Source organism: Miscanthus floridulus, chromosome 2 (genome assembly GCF_019320115.1).
Source record: "Miscanthus floridulus cultivar M001 chromosome 2, ASM1932011v1, whole genome shotgun sequence".
Lineage (NCBI taxonomy): Eukaryota > Viridiplantae > Streptophyta > Magnoliopsida > Poales > Poaceae > Miscanthus > Miscanthus floridulus.
In genome coordinates this window covers 151,423,561-151,444,700 of record NC_089581.1, presented here as the reverse complement: position 1 = coordinate 151,444,700, position 21,140 = coordinate 151,423,561, and the positions used below count along the sequence as shown (strand labels likewise).

Genomic DNA, 21,140 nt, shown 5'->3' with positions numbered 1-21,140 from the left:
GCGGAGCCAGCCCTTGGATGTCGAGCGAGGCGGAGCCAGCCCTTAGACATTGGGTGAGGCGGAGCTAGCCCATGGGAGTTAGCCTAAGGCAGAGTCAACCCTCAGGGGTCGGGCAAGATGGGGCCCATGGCCGCAGCACCCACCAAGGCAGAGCCAACCCTCAAGGGTCAGATGAGGCAGGGCCCATGGTCTCGGTGGCTGGACAAGAAGGGACCCAGCAAGCAATATAGTGGCACTCTTGATCGTGTGGATGAATCAATGTTAATGGTCATTAGCTCCTCCTCTTCAGGTACCCTAACATTGGTCCCCGACACCTAGGTTGACCCCTCCTTAGGGGAGGCATCTTGTCCTTTGACCACTATGGAGGCGGTTGGGGACCAACAGGTTTGATTACCGATGATTTATGGGACGTCTCATGTGAGACATAGCAGAACTCCACGTCGATTGGGGAGGATATCAGGTCCCGCTCGGATTACCCATCAACCCCGACGAGGCGCACCGCTCTGACTATGTGGTTACGGTGGACATGCCTCTCCCCACGTGGGGTGTAACTAAAAAACCTGCCCGTACAAGGCATCACGACCCCATGGGTCACAAAGGGCATCAAGAAACGAAGACGAGGGCACCAGTGCCCCAAATCCTCGATCCTCAACTGGATAGCAATGCATCCCATGAGGGCCATAGTCCTGATGGCACCAAGTTGAGGCGACGACCTCTAGTCAAGGAAGATGCCTCTAAAACTTCGGCGCCAAGCTCAACCAAAAAATCCATAAAAACAAGAGATAACCCTGGGTCAAAGCCTGGGAAATTATAAACTAACCCAGCCGAGCACCACGACACTTTACAAACAAACCCTTCTCTAATTCCTAATGAAACAAGTATGGCTAGTGCCACGCGGCCTGGCAACCTTAGACGCAGTAGAGGCAACCCAAGCTCTAGGAGCTATGGCGCTGAATAGAGGCTTCTGGGACACTCCCTTTTGTCACGACAAAATGGATCGAAGAGAAGCACCCCGAAAAACTCTTCCTAGCATCACAACTCCCGGAGCATAGGACACACGAGGGTGAGAGATGACCTTATTGTCGCCATCTCACAAGGACATGGATGACATGGAGAAACCGCCCACAACGAGGGCCACCTCGCACATCCGAGCCAGAGCGCTTTGGAGAACGAGGAGGTCGCAAAACTATGGTTCCAATAACCATGCCACCTAGTCCTGCCCAAATCGCAAGATCCCTCTTAGCACCGAACAATAGGTAGACAGACATTGGCACCCGGCCACCATAAGAAAACCTCAACAAAACAAAAATGCATGGTGTCTCTCTCTTTTCCTCCCATTTTCCTCTCCTCTCAAAATCGAGCATCTCAAAAGGACTAAAAGAGAAGGCTCTCAAACACAGTTGCGAGTAGCTCAAGCAAGGCCGATACTTATAGGCCCAAAAGTGAACCACGTAGCCTAGGATCCCCGCACCACATGACGAAAAAAAGCCACAACCAACGATAGATGCCCACATAAGGTTGGGGAAAAAACAAGAGCTACCCAAAGGCAAGGTCGGCGGAATGTCAATGGGACCGCTTGGCCCCACCTGGATCATGAGCCCCAATACGTGGCACACTAACACGGCAAGGCATGACATTCGCGTACTGCGTCGCTAGGGTGTCCTGACGGGGCGGAACGCAGCAGCCACCTACCGCATTGAACGCACCAACCCATAAGGGGTCGAGCAACAAAGCTTGAACAAGCCATGACTATGAACCCACGCTCAATGTACATGCATCTCAGTGCTTTCATGATCACTTCGTGATCACAAAAACGCTCGAGGGCTACTATCAGGGTCATAACCCCAGGTGTCTCAAGGCATCAATTAGTCAGCAGGCCATGCGGCCCGCAATACATCAGCTAGCGAAGGCCTGAACGACCGAGGCCCAACTAAGCTAACCAAACTAGGTCAGACGCTAAGGCCAGGGTTAGCCACAACCTCTTCCTCCTGCGTTAGCCGCACGGCGCTTGAGAGGCACACAACCTCACCCCTGTCATGGCCCCTAGAAGGGACGGGGAGAGGTCGAGTCCAGCTAAGCGTGCTTTCTCTGACAAGAACAAGCACGCCGCACTGACCCCGCAAGGACCAAGGGGACAACAGTCACCTCGAATAGGTTAGACATCATCCATGTGCCACGCTGCATAGACAAGACAATACTGCCCAAAGCGGTGATGACAGGTACGATGACCACCGGCCAGATGTGGCCCGATGAGACAAGAGTATGATCCTACCCACTATGAGATAGGATCCATGACGAGGGCCTTGACTCAGAGGCCATCTAGGCTGGCGGGAACCACACCCCCAACTGTAGGGATCGTGGCCCCCCGCTCCTCAAGACAACAAGGCGATTGCTGACCTGGGGGCGGCCACCAACTCCTATACGACGCCTCATGAAACCAAGAGATGATGATGAAGACCACAGCAGAGACCATGTTACATAGGGCGGCTGGTGAACCACCATCATGCCTATAGTGCCGCCATGGTCGACACTGTAGCACCACGCCACACTATGACACGACATGGCCACAAGACCATGATGACACCCACGCCCGGACGTACACCACAAGACGACATAGCTTGCAAGCCAAGTTAGATAGGCCCTCCCTCAGGCTCACGATCCCTTGGTCGGGAGAACATATTGCTTTGTATATGCCCTGGCCCTGAACTCTATATAAGGGCAGCCAGGGCACCCATCACGAGATATTCTGAATCCCGTACCATTTCATTCACTCACCATAGTAGTAGGGCTCCTAGAGCTTCCCTTCGGGTAGCCCCTCGCCTACCTTAGGTTCTTCAACCTCTTCCACCATTCTTGCACCCTTCATTGTAAGAACTCCAGAGCATTCAAGCGAGGAACACGCATTCGATCATCTCCGAGACTAGATGTAGGGCTCTGGCCTGAACCAGTATAAATCCTCATGTTTTTTGGATGCTACCATCATCTTCCTAGAGCAGCACGATAATCGTATAAGTTTACTAGTCCAGTTTATGAAACACCAACACTTATATACATAGGGTTTTATTATGGGCTATTGGGCTATATATTTGTTGGTGGGCTTCTTTGTGTATCTCAGTCAATTCAGGTATTTCGGTTAACCAAGGGTCAGAACCGAATTGACCCAGTAAATTTCGGTTCCCAGGAAGTCAGAATCGAATTAGGGACTGATTTTTTCGGTTTTGGTTATTTCGGTTTTGGTTTCGGTTATTTTGGTTTGGTTTTCGGTTCTCGGTTAATTTTGCCCATGGTTACTACACAGGCATCTCGGCCATCGAACCGATAGTGAACCCACACCGCTGACAGTCGGGTCAAAGTACAAGGCGACGGTGCTGGTGACCACTACACACGCGGTTGTTGTGCCCACACGATGGTTTTAATAGCCTCGACGCAGTCGGATCGTTTGCCAATGCGGCAGTGTTATTGTACATCCATAGTCAGATCGTGCTCTAATACGACTGAAGTAAGGACTTAATCATGAACGGATCATAAGCCAATCGACAGTGTTAGTGTACATCGCAGTCGGTCCTAGATGCCGATGGTGAAGGCTATGACCATCACTGTTGACAGCTTACCGTCGAGGCCAAAATTGGACTAGGATATGGATTACGACGTGGCTGTGAAAGATGCTGAGTGTAGTAGTGCACCAAAAGGTATGGTATAAAAAATCATTCCATATTAAATCTATATAATATTTTGTTGGTATTTGTTACACCTGTTCTAATTTGAATTAACTTATGGTGGCTCTCGTGTGATCGTGTGTGTTGATATGAGAACGTGAGGGTTTAGCGCGCACCTCAATTGTTAAGAGTGGATTATATCAACGGCAGATTATATCAACATATAAGGCTTCTAGCTAGAATCTATACCGTCATCCTCGAATAGATTTTTTTATGTCAAGTGAGATCGGAAGCATAAGTGGGTTGGTCATGATATATGGTCCACTCAACATGTATTAGATTTGATTACTTTAGGGTTCTTGTTTGGGACTGCTCCACAAACTCCATAAAAAACCTGGCGTGTTTGGTTGGAGACCAAAGCTTGTCATGCCAAAGGTTGGCCATGCCATAGTTTCTTCGGCAGCTGTTTGGTTCACTGCCACAGTTATGGCACGTCGAACTTTCCTAGCACCATGTCCCACATGTCATATACTTATTTTTTGTGCCATAAGTTTGGCTTCGATTTTGCTCGCCACACTTTCTGTTACAGCCACAGTTTGCCGAAGGTTAGGCGTTGCAAGTTTTCGTCACCAACCAAACAGGCCCAGAGTCTCTGCTTCTCTGGAGCATCTCATTAGGTGCTCTCTTAACTTCATCTTTTTTTCTAAAGTTGAGTTTGTAGAGTTACACCTATTTAGCTCAAAAACATAAACCAAAGTTAAAAAAATACATGAAACAGAACAGCCCAAGCAGACCCTTAGACTCTATAGCGCAATCAGAGCCCTACGGACACGTTTGCTCGTCGAGCCCCTTTTTGTGGAGGTGGTGCATATTACATCCAAACCAATTTTAATTTAGCTCATGGTGGCTCATGTATTGATGTAATGTTTGTGGGAATTTATTTAGTGACACCTTTGCTATTAAGGGTGTCTAGGTGAACATAACAAGGCTTCATGAGTCTATATCACCATTTAAGGGTTATTCTTTTTTACGTGGAAACGGGGACTCGGGAAGGAAAGTGTAAGTGAGGGTTCACTCCGCCAGCAGAGTGGATCCGAACTTTTTTATTATTGACTATGTGGTGTTACAATATATTATAAATATTTGTATATAAAATTTGGTCAATAAATGGTTTGACTTAAGATAAAAATGTAGAATTGAATCTATTTTGATTTGAGACGCACAAGCAACTAATTTCGCTACTTCCTACAGCTAGCCAACACCCGAGTTACATTTAGAAATTCTGAATTTAAATGCTAGAGCTCAATCTTTTTTTTAAACGCTAGAGTTCAATCTTTTTTTAAAAAAAATATGCTAGAGCTCGTTGCCAACTTGCCAGCTTTTATAGAAATAGACAGAATAGAAAAGGGTAACTAGATTATAGCTCAACAGGCCTGAACCTCATCTGTCTTTCCCCGTGGGTTACATCCACATCCCGCGGGTTCTCCCTTCTCCCAAGTCTCCCCAAGTCGTGCTAACGAGGCCCAACACTGTGACCATGCATAATGCTCCATGCACTGGGTCTGGGCCGATATCGACAGCATCTCGTCTTGCACTTCACCCCCATTCGTGGGCCCGCGGCTGTAGAAACCGTCGTGGGACCAGCGTACGGTGCCACAATCACCATCACCAGAAGCGAACTGCGAACTCGGTCCGTCGGTCGACGAGGCATCGGCCATCGACGCATCACGCTCCTCCGCTTCCCTTCCCCTCCGTCCCGGCTTCTCCCCCCTTGCCGATCTAACGGGAACGCGTCTCACAGCTTCCACGCGACTGCACCACGCCACTCGAGGCTCGCCCCCGCTGCGCCAGGGAGCGCGCCGCCATGGCTTCCACATCCTCCTCCAGGTACGCGAAGCACCGTAGGATCGGAGAGGACGAAGAGTTGGAGGAGACCGAGGAGGAGGAGGAGGAGGCCGAAGAGGAGGTACTCGCGCTTTTGCTTCCTTGACGCTCACGCTCACGCCCGTGCTCGCAGTTCGGGTTCGATATTTTGGACCAACCGCGTTTGGTTCGGTACTGGCTTTGCGTGATGGGGATTAATATTGGCGTATTGCGCTGTAGTTGCTAGGTTCGCAATTTGAATTACTGAAGTTTCTCAGGCTACTTCTGGGCTTCTGAAGAATTCGAACGGTGTTTTGCTCGCCAAGTTCTGCTATCAATGCATTGGCGTGCAGTTAACGATTCACGAGTGTGTTGGTCAGTTGATGTAGCCTGTGTTGTGCTATTTAGAGTGTTTTGCTTCTTAAGGAGCGTGCATTTGCACGTTCCCTATTGCGATTTCCTATAAGAGGCGGAAAACCTGGCAATTTTTCTTTTGGGATGATATGTAACAATACTTTGATGATTGATGCTCAATTGCATAATGTGTGCCTGTCCATCATGCTACTTACTCGGTAACTGCAGCTTATGTGCCTTGTTGGGTACCATTTGCCTGTTTAGATTGGGAGCATGTAACTTGACATCTTGTAGTTAGTGCTAGTCTTTCTACACTGTTGCTTTATTTAAAGCTGACTGTGTGCAGCTCCATGCATTTAAGAAGTCAAAATTCTGTTGAGATGGAAATTATCTATTGATTTATCATATTTCATTTCTGTCCACAGCTTGAGCGGTTCGATGATTTCACTATTGCTTCGTCATGGGAAAGGTACAGCAAATCTGCAATAATGCTTACAATGGTGCTATCCAAGTTCCTTATTCTCATGTTTGGTCAAGTTTACTTATGCGCAAGGGATTGTTAACAGTTTCTTGAGCATCCAGGTTTATATCTGAGATAGAGGCTATTTGCCGTCAATGGCTTGCAGATGGCGCGAAGATCTTAATGGTAGAGCTCTGTATGGGGGACCTGATATTCATCCTTGTGTGGTAATTGATTGATCTGTTAGCTAACATATATTCTTGTAGCAAAAAGGTGCAGAGGGTGTTCCTCCCTTTGAAAACTTATATATGATCAAGCGTGAACTGAAGCATGGGAAAAGAGTCTATTCTATGGAGTATCATTTCATGAAATCTGCAAAAGGTGAGTTTATTTGGTTAAACTATAATACTTTCAAGAAGCTTGTACGTCATGTTATTCTTCTCCAAATAGCTTTGCTTATTATTTTTTTTCTCAATTCTCACAGTCACTAATATCTATCTGTAGGCCAAAACTCATATTGGGACGATGATACACATAGCATGCAGCTCTCATTTGGAGTTGATGAGTTTTTGGTATGATTTTCTTTGTTGCGTTTAGTCCAGTTATACAAGGACCTGTTATGTGGTTTTTCTGCTGGGTGCATTTATCACTTCAATTTTTTTTTTGTGTACAGAGTTCTATTTCAGTATAAAGCAATTGCATGTTTGCCAACCTGAATTACGGTGCAACAAATTTTTATGTACCTTTCCAAAAATTTTGCCAAGCTCTAATATGTAGTGGAGCATTCAGCACTAAAACCTAATAATTGTGCATAAGCTAGTTTGCATCATTAAACTCACTACTCATAGCGTTTTTATGTGCTCGCAGATAATTGCTCCGCTGAGTGCCAGTGGTGTGATTCTCGATGATCCGGAATCAACTAAGCTTTTGAGTTCTGTAGCAATTGCTCTTTCTAATTGTGGCAGGTTAGTAAGTTTTAAATATTACCGATTCCCTAACGAGCATTATCACTGTCATTTTACCTAATGATTTTGCATTTAGCAATTGGCCAGCGTTTGTACCAGTTCATGACCCTTCACGGAAAGCCTCTATAGGGATTCAAAATTTGGGAACTGTATTTACTCGAAGATTTGAAGCTGATCGAATTGGTAGTCAGGTGCCAATAAGACTCATGCATCTGGAGGGGTTACATGAGCTATTTCTGTCAAAATTTGTGAGTATCTCTGAAAGCTTTTACCGTTTGCTGATGTCTTAGTTTTTCCATAAAATCTTATAGTATTTTACAAAACTAAACAGTTGCCAAAAGGGCCAAGATTACCTTTTCTTTATAGGAGGAAAAGATAGCACTGGCCTACCATTATGCAACACAATGTATAGCATTTGAGCTTTGGAATATACCACATACTTTTGTTCAGTGATTCTGTTCCTCATTGACTCATCCCTATTCAGCATGTCATAACTGTTCTGAATTTGTACATGTTTTAACCTTTGTCTTTCTGTTTTGACTTTGAAGGTCCTATCCTCGACAGATTTTCCAGCTAGGGTAAAGGTTCACTTTTCAATGAAGCTTAGCTACAGGACTCCAGAATATGATCATGATAATGAAACTTTAGATTCCGAAGCTACTGAGACATTGACTGAAAATGAAGTTGCAAACCACCCTAGAAAACTATGGGACGATGATTGCCCTTGGGCAGAGTGGTACTCTGCTGAGGATCCTGTTAAAGGTAACTAAAGTTTTATGACTTTTACAAGGAAAATATGGATAAAAGACTATAATGGGAATAACCAATGCTAACCATGGGATTGAATCTAAGAGGCACAGATCAACATCAATAAGCTACCAACACTGCCACAGTAGGAGTTTCATCTGCTGTATTTCCCTAAAAAAAGTTACCAACACTTTAAGAAACTTTCTCCTGAATCATTCCACTTTGCAACTATGCCCTTTCACCATCGAGTAACATAAGGTCAATCTGCTTTGACATATCACATCCAATGTTGATCTATCATCAGAACTTACAATTTCTGTTATCCTGTTTTAGTGGTAGTTACACTTTTCAGTTTGAGTTTATCCCATCTTTTACGTATTAGATTGTTGTTGTATCAGGGAAATACATAACAGTCATTGAGATATAATTTTACCCTTTTGACACTAAAACTGTTCTCCATGTAGAATAAAATCTCCCCTTTCATTGTAAAAAGGAAATAATGAGGTGAACATTTCTTGTTCTGTGACTTCACACTTCAGTCTTCATAATATAAGAACAACTCTAACATGGACAAGGATTCAAGGAGATGATGTATGTGCATGATACAAGGTAGATTACCATGTAGAAAATTAGCTATTATAACTAGGTCCATATTTCTGATGAGTTTTTGGAGGATATATTTGGAAAAGTGTTGTCCCAACTACAGTGGTATTAGCCTGTTGTATATTTGATTGGCTGCACCTCTTGTTTTCATTTTTTCCCTATATGATATTTCAAATCGATGTATATTTAGGAACATGATCCACTTGATTATCCTAGGTTTTGAGCTGACTGCCATCTGGGGAGAGAAGACATTTGAAGAGACACTTGTGATGGCTGAAGTGGAAAATGCTTCCTCGTTTGATGCTGATAGCTGGTTCCTTCAACCAGTTGTATCTGAATACATGTACTAACCTTTTTTATTTGTAAATCCCTTGTTAACCTTCTGCAAGTAATTTCTATTTCATAAAGTATATGCATTATATCTATCCTTTGCATCAACACTCACCATTAGTAGGTGTCTCATACATAAATAATATATTGTTTTGCCATATGCTGGATGTTTTTTTTAACTTATGCTAAACTTTACATTGTAGGGTAGATGATTCTATTGGAAAATTTGTTGGGTTTGCATCCCAGCTACATCTTCTAGTAAATGCATATGAATCATCAGTGGAGGCACAATTTTTAGAAGACTTTGTTGCAGGTTAAGAACTTGATACAAATCACAGTACCTTCCAAGTGATCCCAGTTATCTTCTAGCAATTTGTTTCTAATTTTAATTTTCCATGCTAGGTAGCAGATACTTCAGGCCAGGATAATTCGAAATCTACTGCTACTGTGCCTCCGCCATCAGTTATTGATCGTGTTATGAAAGATCTTTTCAGTGATGGTATTTATTTATCCTCCTTTTTCCCTTGAAGGAACTTAGTTACTGAATCAAAACACTACTGAGCATAATGGAGCCAATCTCTTATGAAGTTCATTGCTGACAGTCTGAAGAATCCAAATGTTGCGCTTGCGTTAGACTGAGAGTATATAACTGTATAAGTAATTAGGCCGGTTCATAGGGTACTTCTTGCATGCTATTTAAATATAGCACTTTGGAAAGACTTCAAAATCTGTGTAATTAGACATCAGTTAATCTGAGCCTTAGAATGATCTGCTAGTCTTTGCAGAAAAGGAATTTTAGTGTCGTGCTGCTCTCTTTGGTACTTTCATAGATTGACAGCATCAAGTGGCTTACTTCAGCATTCAATATGCCTGGTTCTGTCTTGCTTGATCTGATAGTTACCTAGTTCTAGTCCTGTGAGTTATATCCCAGTTTCCCTTTTTATGCCCTCAACTTGTGTGCAAGCTTCATGAGCTGCTGAGCATAAAAATGATATCAATGCTAGATTTTCAGGTTGTAGATACTGATCAGCTTTGCTGAATTTGTAAACTCAAACTCAACTAACAATAATGAAATGACATTACTTAGTGAGAAACAGATAGATGTATCATGGTATCCCATTTCATTTCATTTCTGCACCCTTCACTTCAAATTCATTTTTAGATCTAAAAAACTCGTATGCTTCTTTTTATCAGAGACTGGTAACTATATGGAAGCAGAAAACAAGTATAGTCGTGCTATGAGAGGTGCACCTGCAGATTCACTTTTTGGCCAGTTCTGTTTGCATGCACTGTGGTTTGGCAACTGCAATATACGTGGTCTGTAACATGTTCTGACTTCTCTTTTAATTTGTGATTTTTTGAGACCTTTATTGATAAAAGACTCATTTTTGCCAGCAATTGCTGTACTGTGGATTGATTTTGTGCGGGAAATTCGTTGGTGCTGGGAGGAATCAGAAAGATTGCCTAGGATGAAAAGCACTTCAAGCATTGATCTCTCTTCTTGTCTTATCCACCAAAAGTTACAAATGGTACATCAATACTTTTTTAGTCTCTAAAGCCACATTTCCTCGTACAAGATTATAACAGTCAGAGAGAAAGTGTTATTTATTTAGTTATATTGTTGCTTGGTGTACCATGATTAAATGTCATGGTATACGAGTTTCACGCCATGCGTTGCCATGAATATATATAAAAATGGAATACACATATAAAAGTACTCTAGCATGTCTCTGTCTTCACATGGCTCAGCCAATGCATGCTCTCAGCTCTGCTCCGCTTCCATGCCAGAACAGCAAGCTCTAATATGGCCCATGTCATCATGTCTTTGCCACTTTGATCAACACAGCCTATATTACTGCCAGCACCTCCTTGAGTTGTACTGGGATCATGGCCAAAAACTTGGTCCTGCTCTGGCTGTGGATAGGTAACTTCATCTGATAGTGAAGGATAAGCCTGATTGAAACTATGGGGGTGTTGGGAAAAGAAAATTTACAGGGAATTGTTAATACAACAAAATATTTGAAAGTTATTTTTTTGTCCTTTTTGAAGTGATAGAGGAGAGGAGAGGGGTGGGAGGTGGGGGTGGTATGAGTGGTTGATATACAATCAGTCCTGGAGGAAAGATCCACACATTATTGATTCTGTTGTTGCTTGATATACAATCAGTCTTGGAGGAAAGATCCACGCATTATTGATTCTATTATTCGAGGGGCTGGCTAGGGCACGAGACATTAATTACCTCTTGGCCCTTGTGCCGAGTGAGAGTTAAGTTTAGATCATGGTTGATTTTCCTATTGTAAAGGGCGTACATTGGTTCTTTGTATGTCTGATTGGTGTGGGTGTATGACTTTTTTAAGTGTTCTTACCCCATTCCTTAATATAATGATACACAGTTCTCCTGCATTTTTTAGAAAAAAAGAAAGAGGTATACAATCTCATGGATTCTCATTTGCTTCTGCAAGCTGCTGTTTGTAGAATGATTCAACTATTTTTTCACCATTTATTTTGCATCTCATAAATTGGCACTAGAAGCTATTTGTTAGTTATCTTATGAACCAAGTACCCCCCCCCCCCTTTTTTTTACTTACTTTAGTTCTTTAGTTTTGGGAAAATAAATAGGGGGGGTACTTCTTTTCTTTCATATTGGGTGTCAAATGGATCCTGTAAGAATTCCCACTTCATAGATACTGTAACATCCTAAAATTTGCATTCTTTTAAAATTAGTAAATATGATTTATTTAAGCAAAGGTGTGTGCATTAAAAAAAAGGGAAATAATAAATTTTGTGGAATTAAAATTTAAAAATAAGGTTAGAAAACTTTTGATGCATACATGCTGCTGCATGTCATTTTGTGAATGCTTGGAATTTGTTAAAGATTTCAAAAAGAATTGAAATTTGAATTTAAAAAGGGATTTGGAAAATTGTAGAAGAAATAGAAAAGAAAAGAATCTTTTTCCTCTTTTCTTCCCCTTTCTTGAAATCGGCCCGCTGGCCCCCTCTCCCCGCTCGGCCCAGCACCGTAGCCCAGCTCTCCTCCCCGCCCCGCGGCCTAGCACCCCGCCAACCGCCAGCCCAGACGCGCGCCTCGGCCGCTCGGCCCAGCAAGCCGCGCCAGGCAACCGTCGCCCACGCTCCCCCGTGCCCTGCCGCTGACGCCCGGGCCCCGCTTGTCGGCGCCGCCTTCTTCCCCGCGCGGCTCGGAACCGCCCGCGCCCGGCCTGGCCGCAACCACCGCCCACGACTGATATCGTGGGAGCGCCCCCCCCCCCCCTCGCGCCCCGGCCGCTACAAATAGCAGCCGAGCCTTCCCCCGCGCACCCTGCTGCTCCCCGGCTCTTCTTCGCGCTCGCCAAACACCGAGGAAGCTCCGCAACCGTCGCTCCGTGGTCGCCGGGATCCGCCGTCTTCTCCTTCGCACGGACCGCCGAGCTTCCCCGTCCTCCTTCCTCCCCGCGGTGAGAACCCCCCAGCCTCCCTCTATCTCCCGGTACCTCTACTTTCTTTTCTTGGCTTCTTGAGCTCTGGCCGCGAGCTCCGCAAGCCGTGGTCGCCGGCCATGGCAGCCACCGCGCTACCCGCTGTTCCCGGCCGCCGTATCGGCATGGCCGAGACCCCCTTCCTCCCCCGTGTTCACCGGTGCTCTCGGTTTCGCATTTGGTGAACCCTAGCCCCCTAACCGCGCGCGACCGAGACCTCCACGCCGCCGGCAATGGCGCCTCACCGCCGGCGTCACTGTGCCCGGCCGGAATTCTTCTCTCTCCCTCCCCAGGTCTAATCCGAGCCCTCCATCCATGATCCGACGGCCGAGATCAGCCGATACCCCTTCGCGTGGCTGTTTTGTAAAAGAGACCCTGGACTTTTCTAAGTCCTAACCCGCAGTCCAAGGCGTAGTTCCCCGAATGCGCAATCCCGTTTGGAAAGCGTAAACTTCACGGTTTAAGTCAAAAATACGTTTTCAGTATTTACAGAAATGCCATTTGAACTGTTTCGCTTATAAAATTGTCGTTTTAGCTCCGAATTAATCCATTCAAATCGCGTTAGCTTCGTAATTTCATAAGCTACATGTTGGAACTACTGTTAGTCAAGTTTGGAACTTTTTAATTTCATGATTAGATTTAATTAAATATATGGCTATAGGAAAACCCGTTTAAATCATAACTTTCGCATTTTAGCTCCGTTTTTCGTGAACTTCGCGTTGATGTGATCGTAGCGAGACGTAGATTATGTTTACAAACATTTTATCTTGTTTTCAATACTGTTGGTGTACTGTTCTAATGATAGGAATGTTTGCTTTGCATGAATGCTTTTGGAATGTTGTATGTTGCTGTGTTGGTCGCGTTCAGACGGTGAGAAAAACGTTGGAGACCAAGAATTCTTCGACGACCAGCACGAGTTTGTGAACCAAGGCAAGTATAGCATGGGCCTTCCTTGATATCCTATATCACTTTAATCAATTACTCATTTGCATGTGTCTAATTTTGATACCCGTAAGGACATCCTAGTGATTGTTTATCTTGTTCCTTGTCTCCTATGGGTTAAATGCATATGGGTAGATTGCTAGTGCTCTAACTGAACTTGATATACATGATGATGAATGATACTATGGAACTAAGAGTTTAACATGATTCATAACAACTGTTCCATAGGGCGAAGATGCAAATGTCCTTTGTTCATGTTGCTCCCAGCTCTCCATAAGGACTTATCTGTCGGCAAAAGCTGGGACTGACAGTGCAACCGGGAGAGTCATATGGCTCTGACTTTAGCTCAGTAATAGGATCTTTCCTAGCTAGCAGGCAGATGTCCATTGGCAGGCAGATGTAGGAACCCCCCTTTCCTATGGCTCATATCCATCGCGGCTATACTCATAGGGCATATGACTCTCCCATTTGCGCCAAAAAGATAACCTCTAACTAGCTAGGAAAGATCCTATTACTGAGCTAAAGTCAGAGCCATATGACTCTCCCGGTTGCACTGTCAGTCCCAGCTTTTGCCGACAGATAAGTCCTTATGGAGAGCTGGGAGCAACATGAACAAAGGACATTTGCACCTTCGCCCTATGGAACAGTTGTTATGAATCATGTTAAACTCTTAGTTCCATAGTATCATTCATCATCATGTATATCAAGTTCAGTTAGAGCACTAGCAATCTACCCATATGCATTTAACCCATAGGAGACAAGGAACAAGATAAACAATCACTAGGATGTCCTTACGGGTATCAAAATTAGACACATGCAAATGAGTAATTGATTAAAGTGATATAGGATATCAAGAAAGGCCCATGCTATACTTGCCTTGGTTCACAAACTCGTGCTGGTCGTCGAAGAATTCTTGGTCTCCAACGTTTTCCTCACCGTCTGAACGCGACCAACACAGCAACATACAACATTCCAAAAGCATTCATGCAAAGCAAACATTCCTATCATTAGAACAGTACACCAACAGTATTGAAAACAAGATAAAATGTTTGTAAACATAATCTACGTCTCGCTACGATCACGTCAACGCGAAGTTCACGAAAAACGGAGCTAAAATGCGAAAGTTATGATTTAAACGGGTTTTCCTATAGCCATATATTTAATTAAATCTAATCATGAAATTAAAAAATTCCAAACTTGACTAACAGTAGTTCCAACATGTAGCTTATGAAATTACGAAGCTAACGCGATTTGAATGGATTAATTCGGAGGTAAAACGACAATTTTATAAGCGAAACAGTTCAAATGGCATTTCTGTAAATACTGAAAACGTATTTTTGACTTAAACCGTGAAGTTTACGCTTTCGAAACGGGATTGCGCATTCGGGGAACTACGCCTTGGACTGCGGGTTAGGACTTAGAAAAGTCCAGGGTCTCTTTTACAAAACAGCCACGCGAAGGGGTATCGGCTGATCTCGGCCATCGGATCATGGATGGAGGGCTCGGATTAGACCTGGGGAGGGAGAGAGAAGAATTCCGGCCGGGCACAGTGACGCCGGCGGTGAGGCGCCATTGCCGGCGGCGTGGAGGTCTCGGTCGCGCGCGGTTAGGGGGCTAGGGTTCACCAAATGCGAAACCGAGAGCACCGGTGAACGCGGGGGAGGAAGGGGGTCTCGGCCATGCCGATACGGCGGCCGGGAATAGCGGGTAGCGCGGTGGCTGCCATGGCCGGCGACCACGGCTTGCGGAGCTCGCGGCCAGAGCTCAAGAAGCCAAGAAAAGAGAAAGTAGAGGTACCGGGAGATAGAGGGAGGCCGGGGGGTTCTCACCGCGGGGAGGAAGGAGGACGGGGAAGCTCGGCGGTCCGTGCGAAGGAGAAGACGGCGGATCCCGGCGACCACGGAGCGACGGTTGCGGAGCTTCCTCGGTGCTTGGCGAGCGCGAAGAAGAGCCGGGGAGCAGCAGGGTGCGCGGGGGAAGGCTCGGCTGCTATTTGTAGCGGCCGGGGCGCGAGGGGGGGGGGGGGGGGGCGCTCCCACGATATCAGTCGTGGGCGGCGGTTGCGGCCAGGCCGGGCGGTTCCGAGCCGCGCGGGGAAGAAGGCGGCGCCGACAAGCGGGGCCCGGGCGTCAGCGGCAGGGAGCGTGGGCTACGGTTGCCTGGCGCGGCTTGCTGGGCCGAGCGGCCGAGGCGCGCGTCTGGGTTGGCGGGGTGCTAGGCCGCGGGGAGGAGAGCTGGGCTGCGGTGCTGGGCCGAGCGGGGAGAGGGGGCCAGCGGGCCGATTTCAAGAAAGGGGAAAAAGATTCTTTTCTTTTCTATTTCTTCTACAATTTTCCAAATCCCTTTTTAAATTCAAATTTCAATTCTTTTTGAAATCTTTAACAAATTCCAAGCATTCACAAAATGACATGCAGAAGCATGTATGCATCAAAAGTTTTCTAACCTTATTTTTAAATTTTAATTCCACAAAATTTATTATTTCCCTTTTTTTTAATGCACACACCTTTGCTTAAATAAATCATATTTACTAATTTTAAAAGAATGCAAATTTTAGGATGTTACAGATACGGGGTATAAAGTTTATCAAAAAAGTTCAAATTTCAAAACACATATGAGTAATGAGTGTAATGAGTAGTAGGGGCATATCCTGAATGTGCCTGATAGACAAAAAAAATTCATGAATCAGGTTTTGGCAAAGATTCTTTAAAATAATTTACCCGGTCCTTAAGCTTTTAGGGCCTTAGGGGTGACCTGTTTTGCCAGCGTATTGAATAAATTGTGTCTTTTGTTTTTTTTTCCTCCTTGAAGCTCACGATATGCATTGAGAGAAAGAAATCACTGAACCGTGAGAAAGGTGCTGGCTACAAAGATGAGACTTCAAATAGTACGGTAATAATACTCATTCAATATGTCTATTTGGAACTCAAAAACAATTTAATGTTAAGTTGCTAACTCATAATTAAGAGCAGGCAGTGAACAAGTCTAGGAAAGGATCAGCTGGTGTTGTGCCTAAAATGATGCTCCTGAATACGTTTCAGGAAATGCATGCTCCATATACTCAGGTTCTGTTTGCCCTCTTCTTCAGGTTTAATATTGTGATCCACATGCACCCCCTTATGTTTCCATCAGTTCCTTAGGATGCACCTTTGATGACCGAAGATATGCATGAAGAAAGGCTCCATGCAGCCGAAGCTTTTGGCAATGCCATTGTAAGTTTTTAAACTTGCTGTTGTATGCATGAAAGGTCAAATCCCTTTCTGATTCATAGGTTTATCCAAAGAACTACAGTATGTCTGTTAATTGGATTATATGTACTACTGACTCCATTGCATGCTGGACCTATCAGACAGCCTACCTAAATAAGATCAAGTTTACAAGAAATTACATAGCATTCCTCTATTCCTGCAGGGTCTCTCTGGACAACTTGAAAGGGATATATTATGTTCTGGTAAGATTTTGTGGGAACAGCATGAAATTTCATTTGTTACATAATGTGTTAATGGTTCTAGAGTCTATCTTCAGGAATTTTCTTTTACTAACTCTAATTTATGAGCAATGACTAGAGCTTTTGAAGAAGTTATTCTACTTTTCCTCTTTGTTACTTCTATTGTGGAACTTCTTCATTTGCTACTAATTAGGAAGCTCTGCTCCTTGCTTAGATATGTCTGCTTTTAAAGCTGCAAACCCAGATGCTGTCTTTGAAGATTTTATTCGGTGGCATTCACCTGGTGACTGGGTGAGTGAGGACAAAACAGATGGTAATGCAGGCTGGCCTCCCAAAGGAAAGCTTTCTCAGCGTATGTCCGAACATGGGAATGTGTGGCGCAAAATCTGGAATGATGCTCCGCCATTGCCTGTTTCCGAACAGAAGTCTTTGCTTGACCCTGTTCGGGAAGGAGAAAAGGTACTACCCATGTGCTGGTAATTTCATCGCCTTATTACTTATAGGATGGCTTGCGGCATTTTGTGCTAGAAAGTTACTCCCTCCATTCCAAATTCTAAGTCGTTTTGGCTTTTCTAAATACATAGTTTTTACTATGTATCTAGACATAGTGTAGAAAAGCCAAAAGGACTTACGATTTGAAACGGATGGAGTACTACTGTACTATTCAATTACAAACGACCAATGCAATTACTAACGAAGTGTAAATTAAATGTTTCAATTATTAAAATAAACGCTTGAACCGTGACTAGGGGCTCATGTTGGGTTTCAACTCTAGCATACCCCAACTTGCTTGGGATTAAAAGGCTTTGTTGTTGTTGTTGTAATTATTAAAATAAAGAAAGAAAGCAGATTCTATGACCGGTAGAGTCTTACCGCCTGTGACCGGAAGGTCCCGGGTTCGAGTCGCGGTCTCCTCGCATTGCACAGGCGAGGGTAAGGCTTGCCACTGACACCCTTCCCCAGACCCCGCACAGAGCGAGAGCTCTCTGCACTGGGTACACCCTTAAAGAAAGCAGATTCTGTGCCCAGGTGTTCCCGTGTCCTGGACATCTGGACCCTCCATGCGAACTTGAGGTGCAAGACAAACAGATCTGGTGGAAATGGATCCTTCTAGCTCTGCTACCTCTGCATCCCAGCCATCCTTCTACATCTGGACCATCTATGGACGTGATCTTGATAAAGTGCAAACAATGACATCTGGGCACCTGCTGTCATCTCCAACTCTGGTGGAAACTGATCCTTCTACCTCCTCCCGCCCTTCCTCCTCTGCATCCCAGGCGCCCCACCGCGATCTCCACAGCAGCCCATGGCCAGCAACGACTTCGACACTCACCTACTGCCCCTGCCTTCTCCACCTCGCCCTCCACGGAACACTCCGGCAGCCCCTGAACCATCACTCCCCAGCACCAGCCTCCCACCGCCCGCCTGCAGCGCCCTTACCACCCGGCCAAGCCGCCCGCTGCCCCGCTGGTTTGTCCTACCTCCCAAGACACCTCTAAGCCTGGTGATTATTTGAGCCATCCTCGAAATCCTAATCCAATCCTGCTGCTCCGCAGCCACCAACCTCCACCGCCGCCGCCGGCCACTGGCAGCCGCTCCCCCATCTCCCAACACTGTTGCTCCACCACCGCCATCAACTAACCATTCGCTCGGCTGTGTTGTCTATACCATGAGATAAAGAAGGTCATCGATAGTGCCATCAACTCGTTTGCCATGAAAACAAATCTTGAGATTTCATGGATGCGGTCGTGATGTCCAGTATGCGTGAACATTGGGTGCCATTTGATTTTTCGTATAAACAAACTACAACTTAAGCAGCACACATTTTATTTTGCTGGAAGATGGGGGTTTTGAACTGTACGGGGTTGGATGATCACTTTAAAAGTAGGACCATGACCTTCAATTCTTCATGAATATTAGATACCATCTTAGTTCTTACTATCGATAAAATACTAGCATGCTACTTATTCAGCATTTTATATATGTGATACACAGGTGCTTCATTACCTTGAAACTTTGAGGCCACAGCAGCTCCTTGAGCAAATGGTGTGCGCTGCTTTCAAATCGTCAGCTGATATCCTGAATAAGACCATGTATGGTGGCTTCAAGGAAATGAAGACAAAAATGGATCAGCTATATGCCACCATGGCGTCAACACTGAAATCTCTTCAAGGTACTATACTTTCCATACAGCTGTGTGAACTGTAGACTTTACATTTTGAAAGAAGTATTTATGGATTGATATTCACAGGAGACCTTCTCTTCTAAAGATAACCTTTTGTGTTCGCTTATCCTTCTATTTGTTTAACAATGCAACCAATATCCAGTTTGAAATGTGTAATGCCGTTAAGATTGCTCATCGAGGGTACAGCTATAAAACACAGCCTGGATTATGAGCTGTAAGCCAGCCATCCTTTAGGGACTAGTGTTGTGGTGTGGGGGAACGGGACCCGGACTATGCAGGTGGTAGTCGTGATCGGCAATGTGGAGATTATCTCATTGCTTAGCTTTCAAGGATACATCAGATGGGTTTACATAGGCAACAAGCCAACCAATCTTCTATCATTTCTCATAAGCTAACAAACCAATCAACTAATCAATCCTGCTAACAAACTCTAAATGAATGGTTAACTCTGATGAAACTTACTGAAGATGATGCTGCCTAACCTGTCGCTGGATTCTTGCCACCGCGGGAGTGGTGCTTGCTCCACATAATAACTAGAGAGAACTTTGAGGATGTTGAGCACCGGTCACTGGCATGAATACTCAGGCCATTGTTTTAACAGGGAATTCTGATGTCAATGATTTGGCTGGAGACCTGAAACGGCTTTGTCAAGTTTTTGAGCACATCGAGAAGTTACTGATTCTTTCTGCTTCCATCCATCGGAAGCTTATTGATGCTCCACGACTAGCTCAAGCAATTTTTTACGACTACTTCAACTTCTATCTTCCAAAAATGGGAACTAGCCTGGAAAGCATTTGCTATGAAAAGGTAAATCCTATGTTCTTTACCCTCAGTTGTTACACAAGTAATCTTTTACAGGAACAAAGATAATGGAGCTAAAATGTCCGTATCTGATTTAATTTGCTCGTGCATTGCTTATGCCTAAAATCATGGACGATGCAGTTCTTGAAATTTATCCGACAGTTATTAGACACTGGAAACTCAAGGGTTTCCATAATATGAAGATATTGCTCTACCACCTAAGTTTTTCTCTACAAGTTGGTGGTAGTCATTACATATTATAGCCATGTGAGAACTTCTGATTTGTATAGTAGTAAGCTGCAAGCTTCTTCTCTATCACACTGTTTTGCTTACATTTTTCAGCCAGTGGCCATGTGGGGGTGGACTAGTGATATTTTTATTCCTCACGGTGTGCTTTTCATTCGGTTTTTTGTTTACTCCAAATCTTCTTGTTCTCTAAGACTGATATTACTCTATTAGTTTCTTGCTGTGCCTAGGCAAGCTGTTATTTTCTTTTGCTGATAAATTTTCTGAGGCTATCTTCCTGATATTCTTTTAATATTCTATGTTAGGAGTTCACAACTAAGGAAAAGGTCGGGATGTATGAGAGAGATGTTGTATCGAATCTGTTTCCTCCCCCTACTGCTAATCAGTCTTGGAGGAAAGTTTTGAGCATGGGGAATCTTCTGAATGGCCATGAACCGATGCAAAGGGAAATCATATTCTCAGTCCAGGAAAGAATAAGCAACGGTCATTATTCGAGCCCAACCCCATTATGTACCAACGATGAGCAGATCCAGACACATAGGATGTATATATCTGGGACATCTAATGATCTTTGGGTTGCATTGTCTGTAACATCCTGGGATTGAGCTGCACGATGTATGAGAGGAGCAATTGATGTTTTAATTAGCTTAGAATTCCGGTGGTGCAGATCAACTATCATTGTAATTTTTTGTTGGATGTACCAGAGGCCCAGAAGGGAGTAGCAGGACATGGCTGGTGGCACCTTGAGGGAATGCATCCATTTTTTACATCAGATCAAAGTATTGACTATTTACGTCTTTAGCAGAAGTTATCCGGGGGGTGTGCTTTTGTGCTAGTATATTCTTTGGTTTGGCTTCGTCTAGATAACGGGCTATAGACAAGCTCTATTTTAGCTGACGGCTTTGGTGTGTAAGGTGGTGGACTGGCGAGTTGCAACGCACACCGAGGATTGATGTACGTTAACATATACTGTAATTGTCTTGTATGACTTGTGCAATGAGCTAGACTTCGTTCATTACTGTATCCATGAATTTTGAATTTTTTATATCCGCTCGCATTTCGTAGAT

The 21,140-nt window shown here is 44.5% G+C and overlaps 1 protein-coding gene across 4 annotated transcripts; it reads left to right on the top strand.

Annotated features, from left to right (window-relative positions):
* Window positions 1-5,085: 5,085 nt before the first annotated feature.
* On the top strand, window positions 5,086-21,123 carry LOC136533033 (uncharacterized). Of its 4 annotated transcripts, none has more exons than XM_066525608.1 (21): window positions 5,086-5,622; window positions 6,299-6,342; window positions 6,456-6,519; window positions 6,600-6,714; window positions 6,838-6,905; window positions 7,201-7,298; window positions 7,375-7,546; window positions 7,847-8,060; window positions 8,865-8,991; window positions 9,182-9,291; window positions 9,388-9,477; window positions 10,173-10,295; window positions 10,374-10,507; window positions 16,205-16,285; window positions 16,366-16,458; window positions 16,534-16,605; window positions 16,805-16,844; window positions 17,056-17,300; window positions 18,837-19,014; window positions 19,628-19,833; window positions 20,379-21,123. In XM_066525608.1, the coding sequence occupies exons 1-21, from the start codon at window positions 5,521-5,523 to the stop codon at window positions 20,676-20,678; spliced, it is 2,676 nt and encodes an 891-aa protein (XP_066381705.1). In that variant the 5' UTR covers window positions 5,086-5,520; the 3' UTR covers window positions 20,679-21,123. The 4 variants fall into 4 exon arrangements, with proteins under 4 accessions (XP_066381705.1, XP_066381711.1, XP_066381707.1 ...); XM_066525614.1 differs by having other exon boundaries at window positions 5,528-5,622; window positions 6,440-6,519; window positions 6,607-6,714; window positions 20,379-21,122; XM_066525610.1 differs by having other exon boundaries at window positions 5,530-5,622; window positions 6,607-6,714; window positions 20,379-21,122.
* The last annotated feature ends 17 nt before the right edge of the window (window positions 21,124-21,140 follow it).

Excerpts from the sequence above, each read along its gene's own strand:
- LOC136533033 (XM_066525608.1), top strand. The coding sequence starts at position 5,521 with ATGGCTTCCACATCCTCCTCCAGGTACGCGAAGCACCGTAGGATCGGA. Across the intron at positions 9,478-10,172 it reads GAAAGATCTTTTCAGTGATG|AGACTGGTAACTATATGGAA; the intron begins GTATTTATTTAT and ends TCTTTTTATCAG. Across the intron at positions 19,015-19,627 it reads AACACTGAAATCTCTTCAAG|GGAATTCTGATGTCAATGAT; the intron begins GTACTATACTTT and ends TTGTTTTAACAG.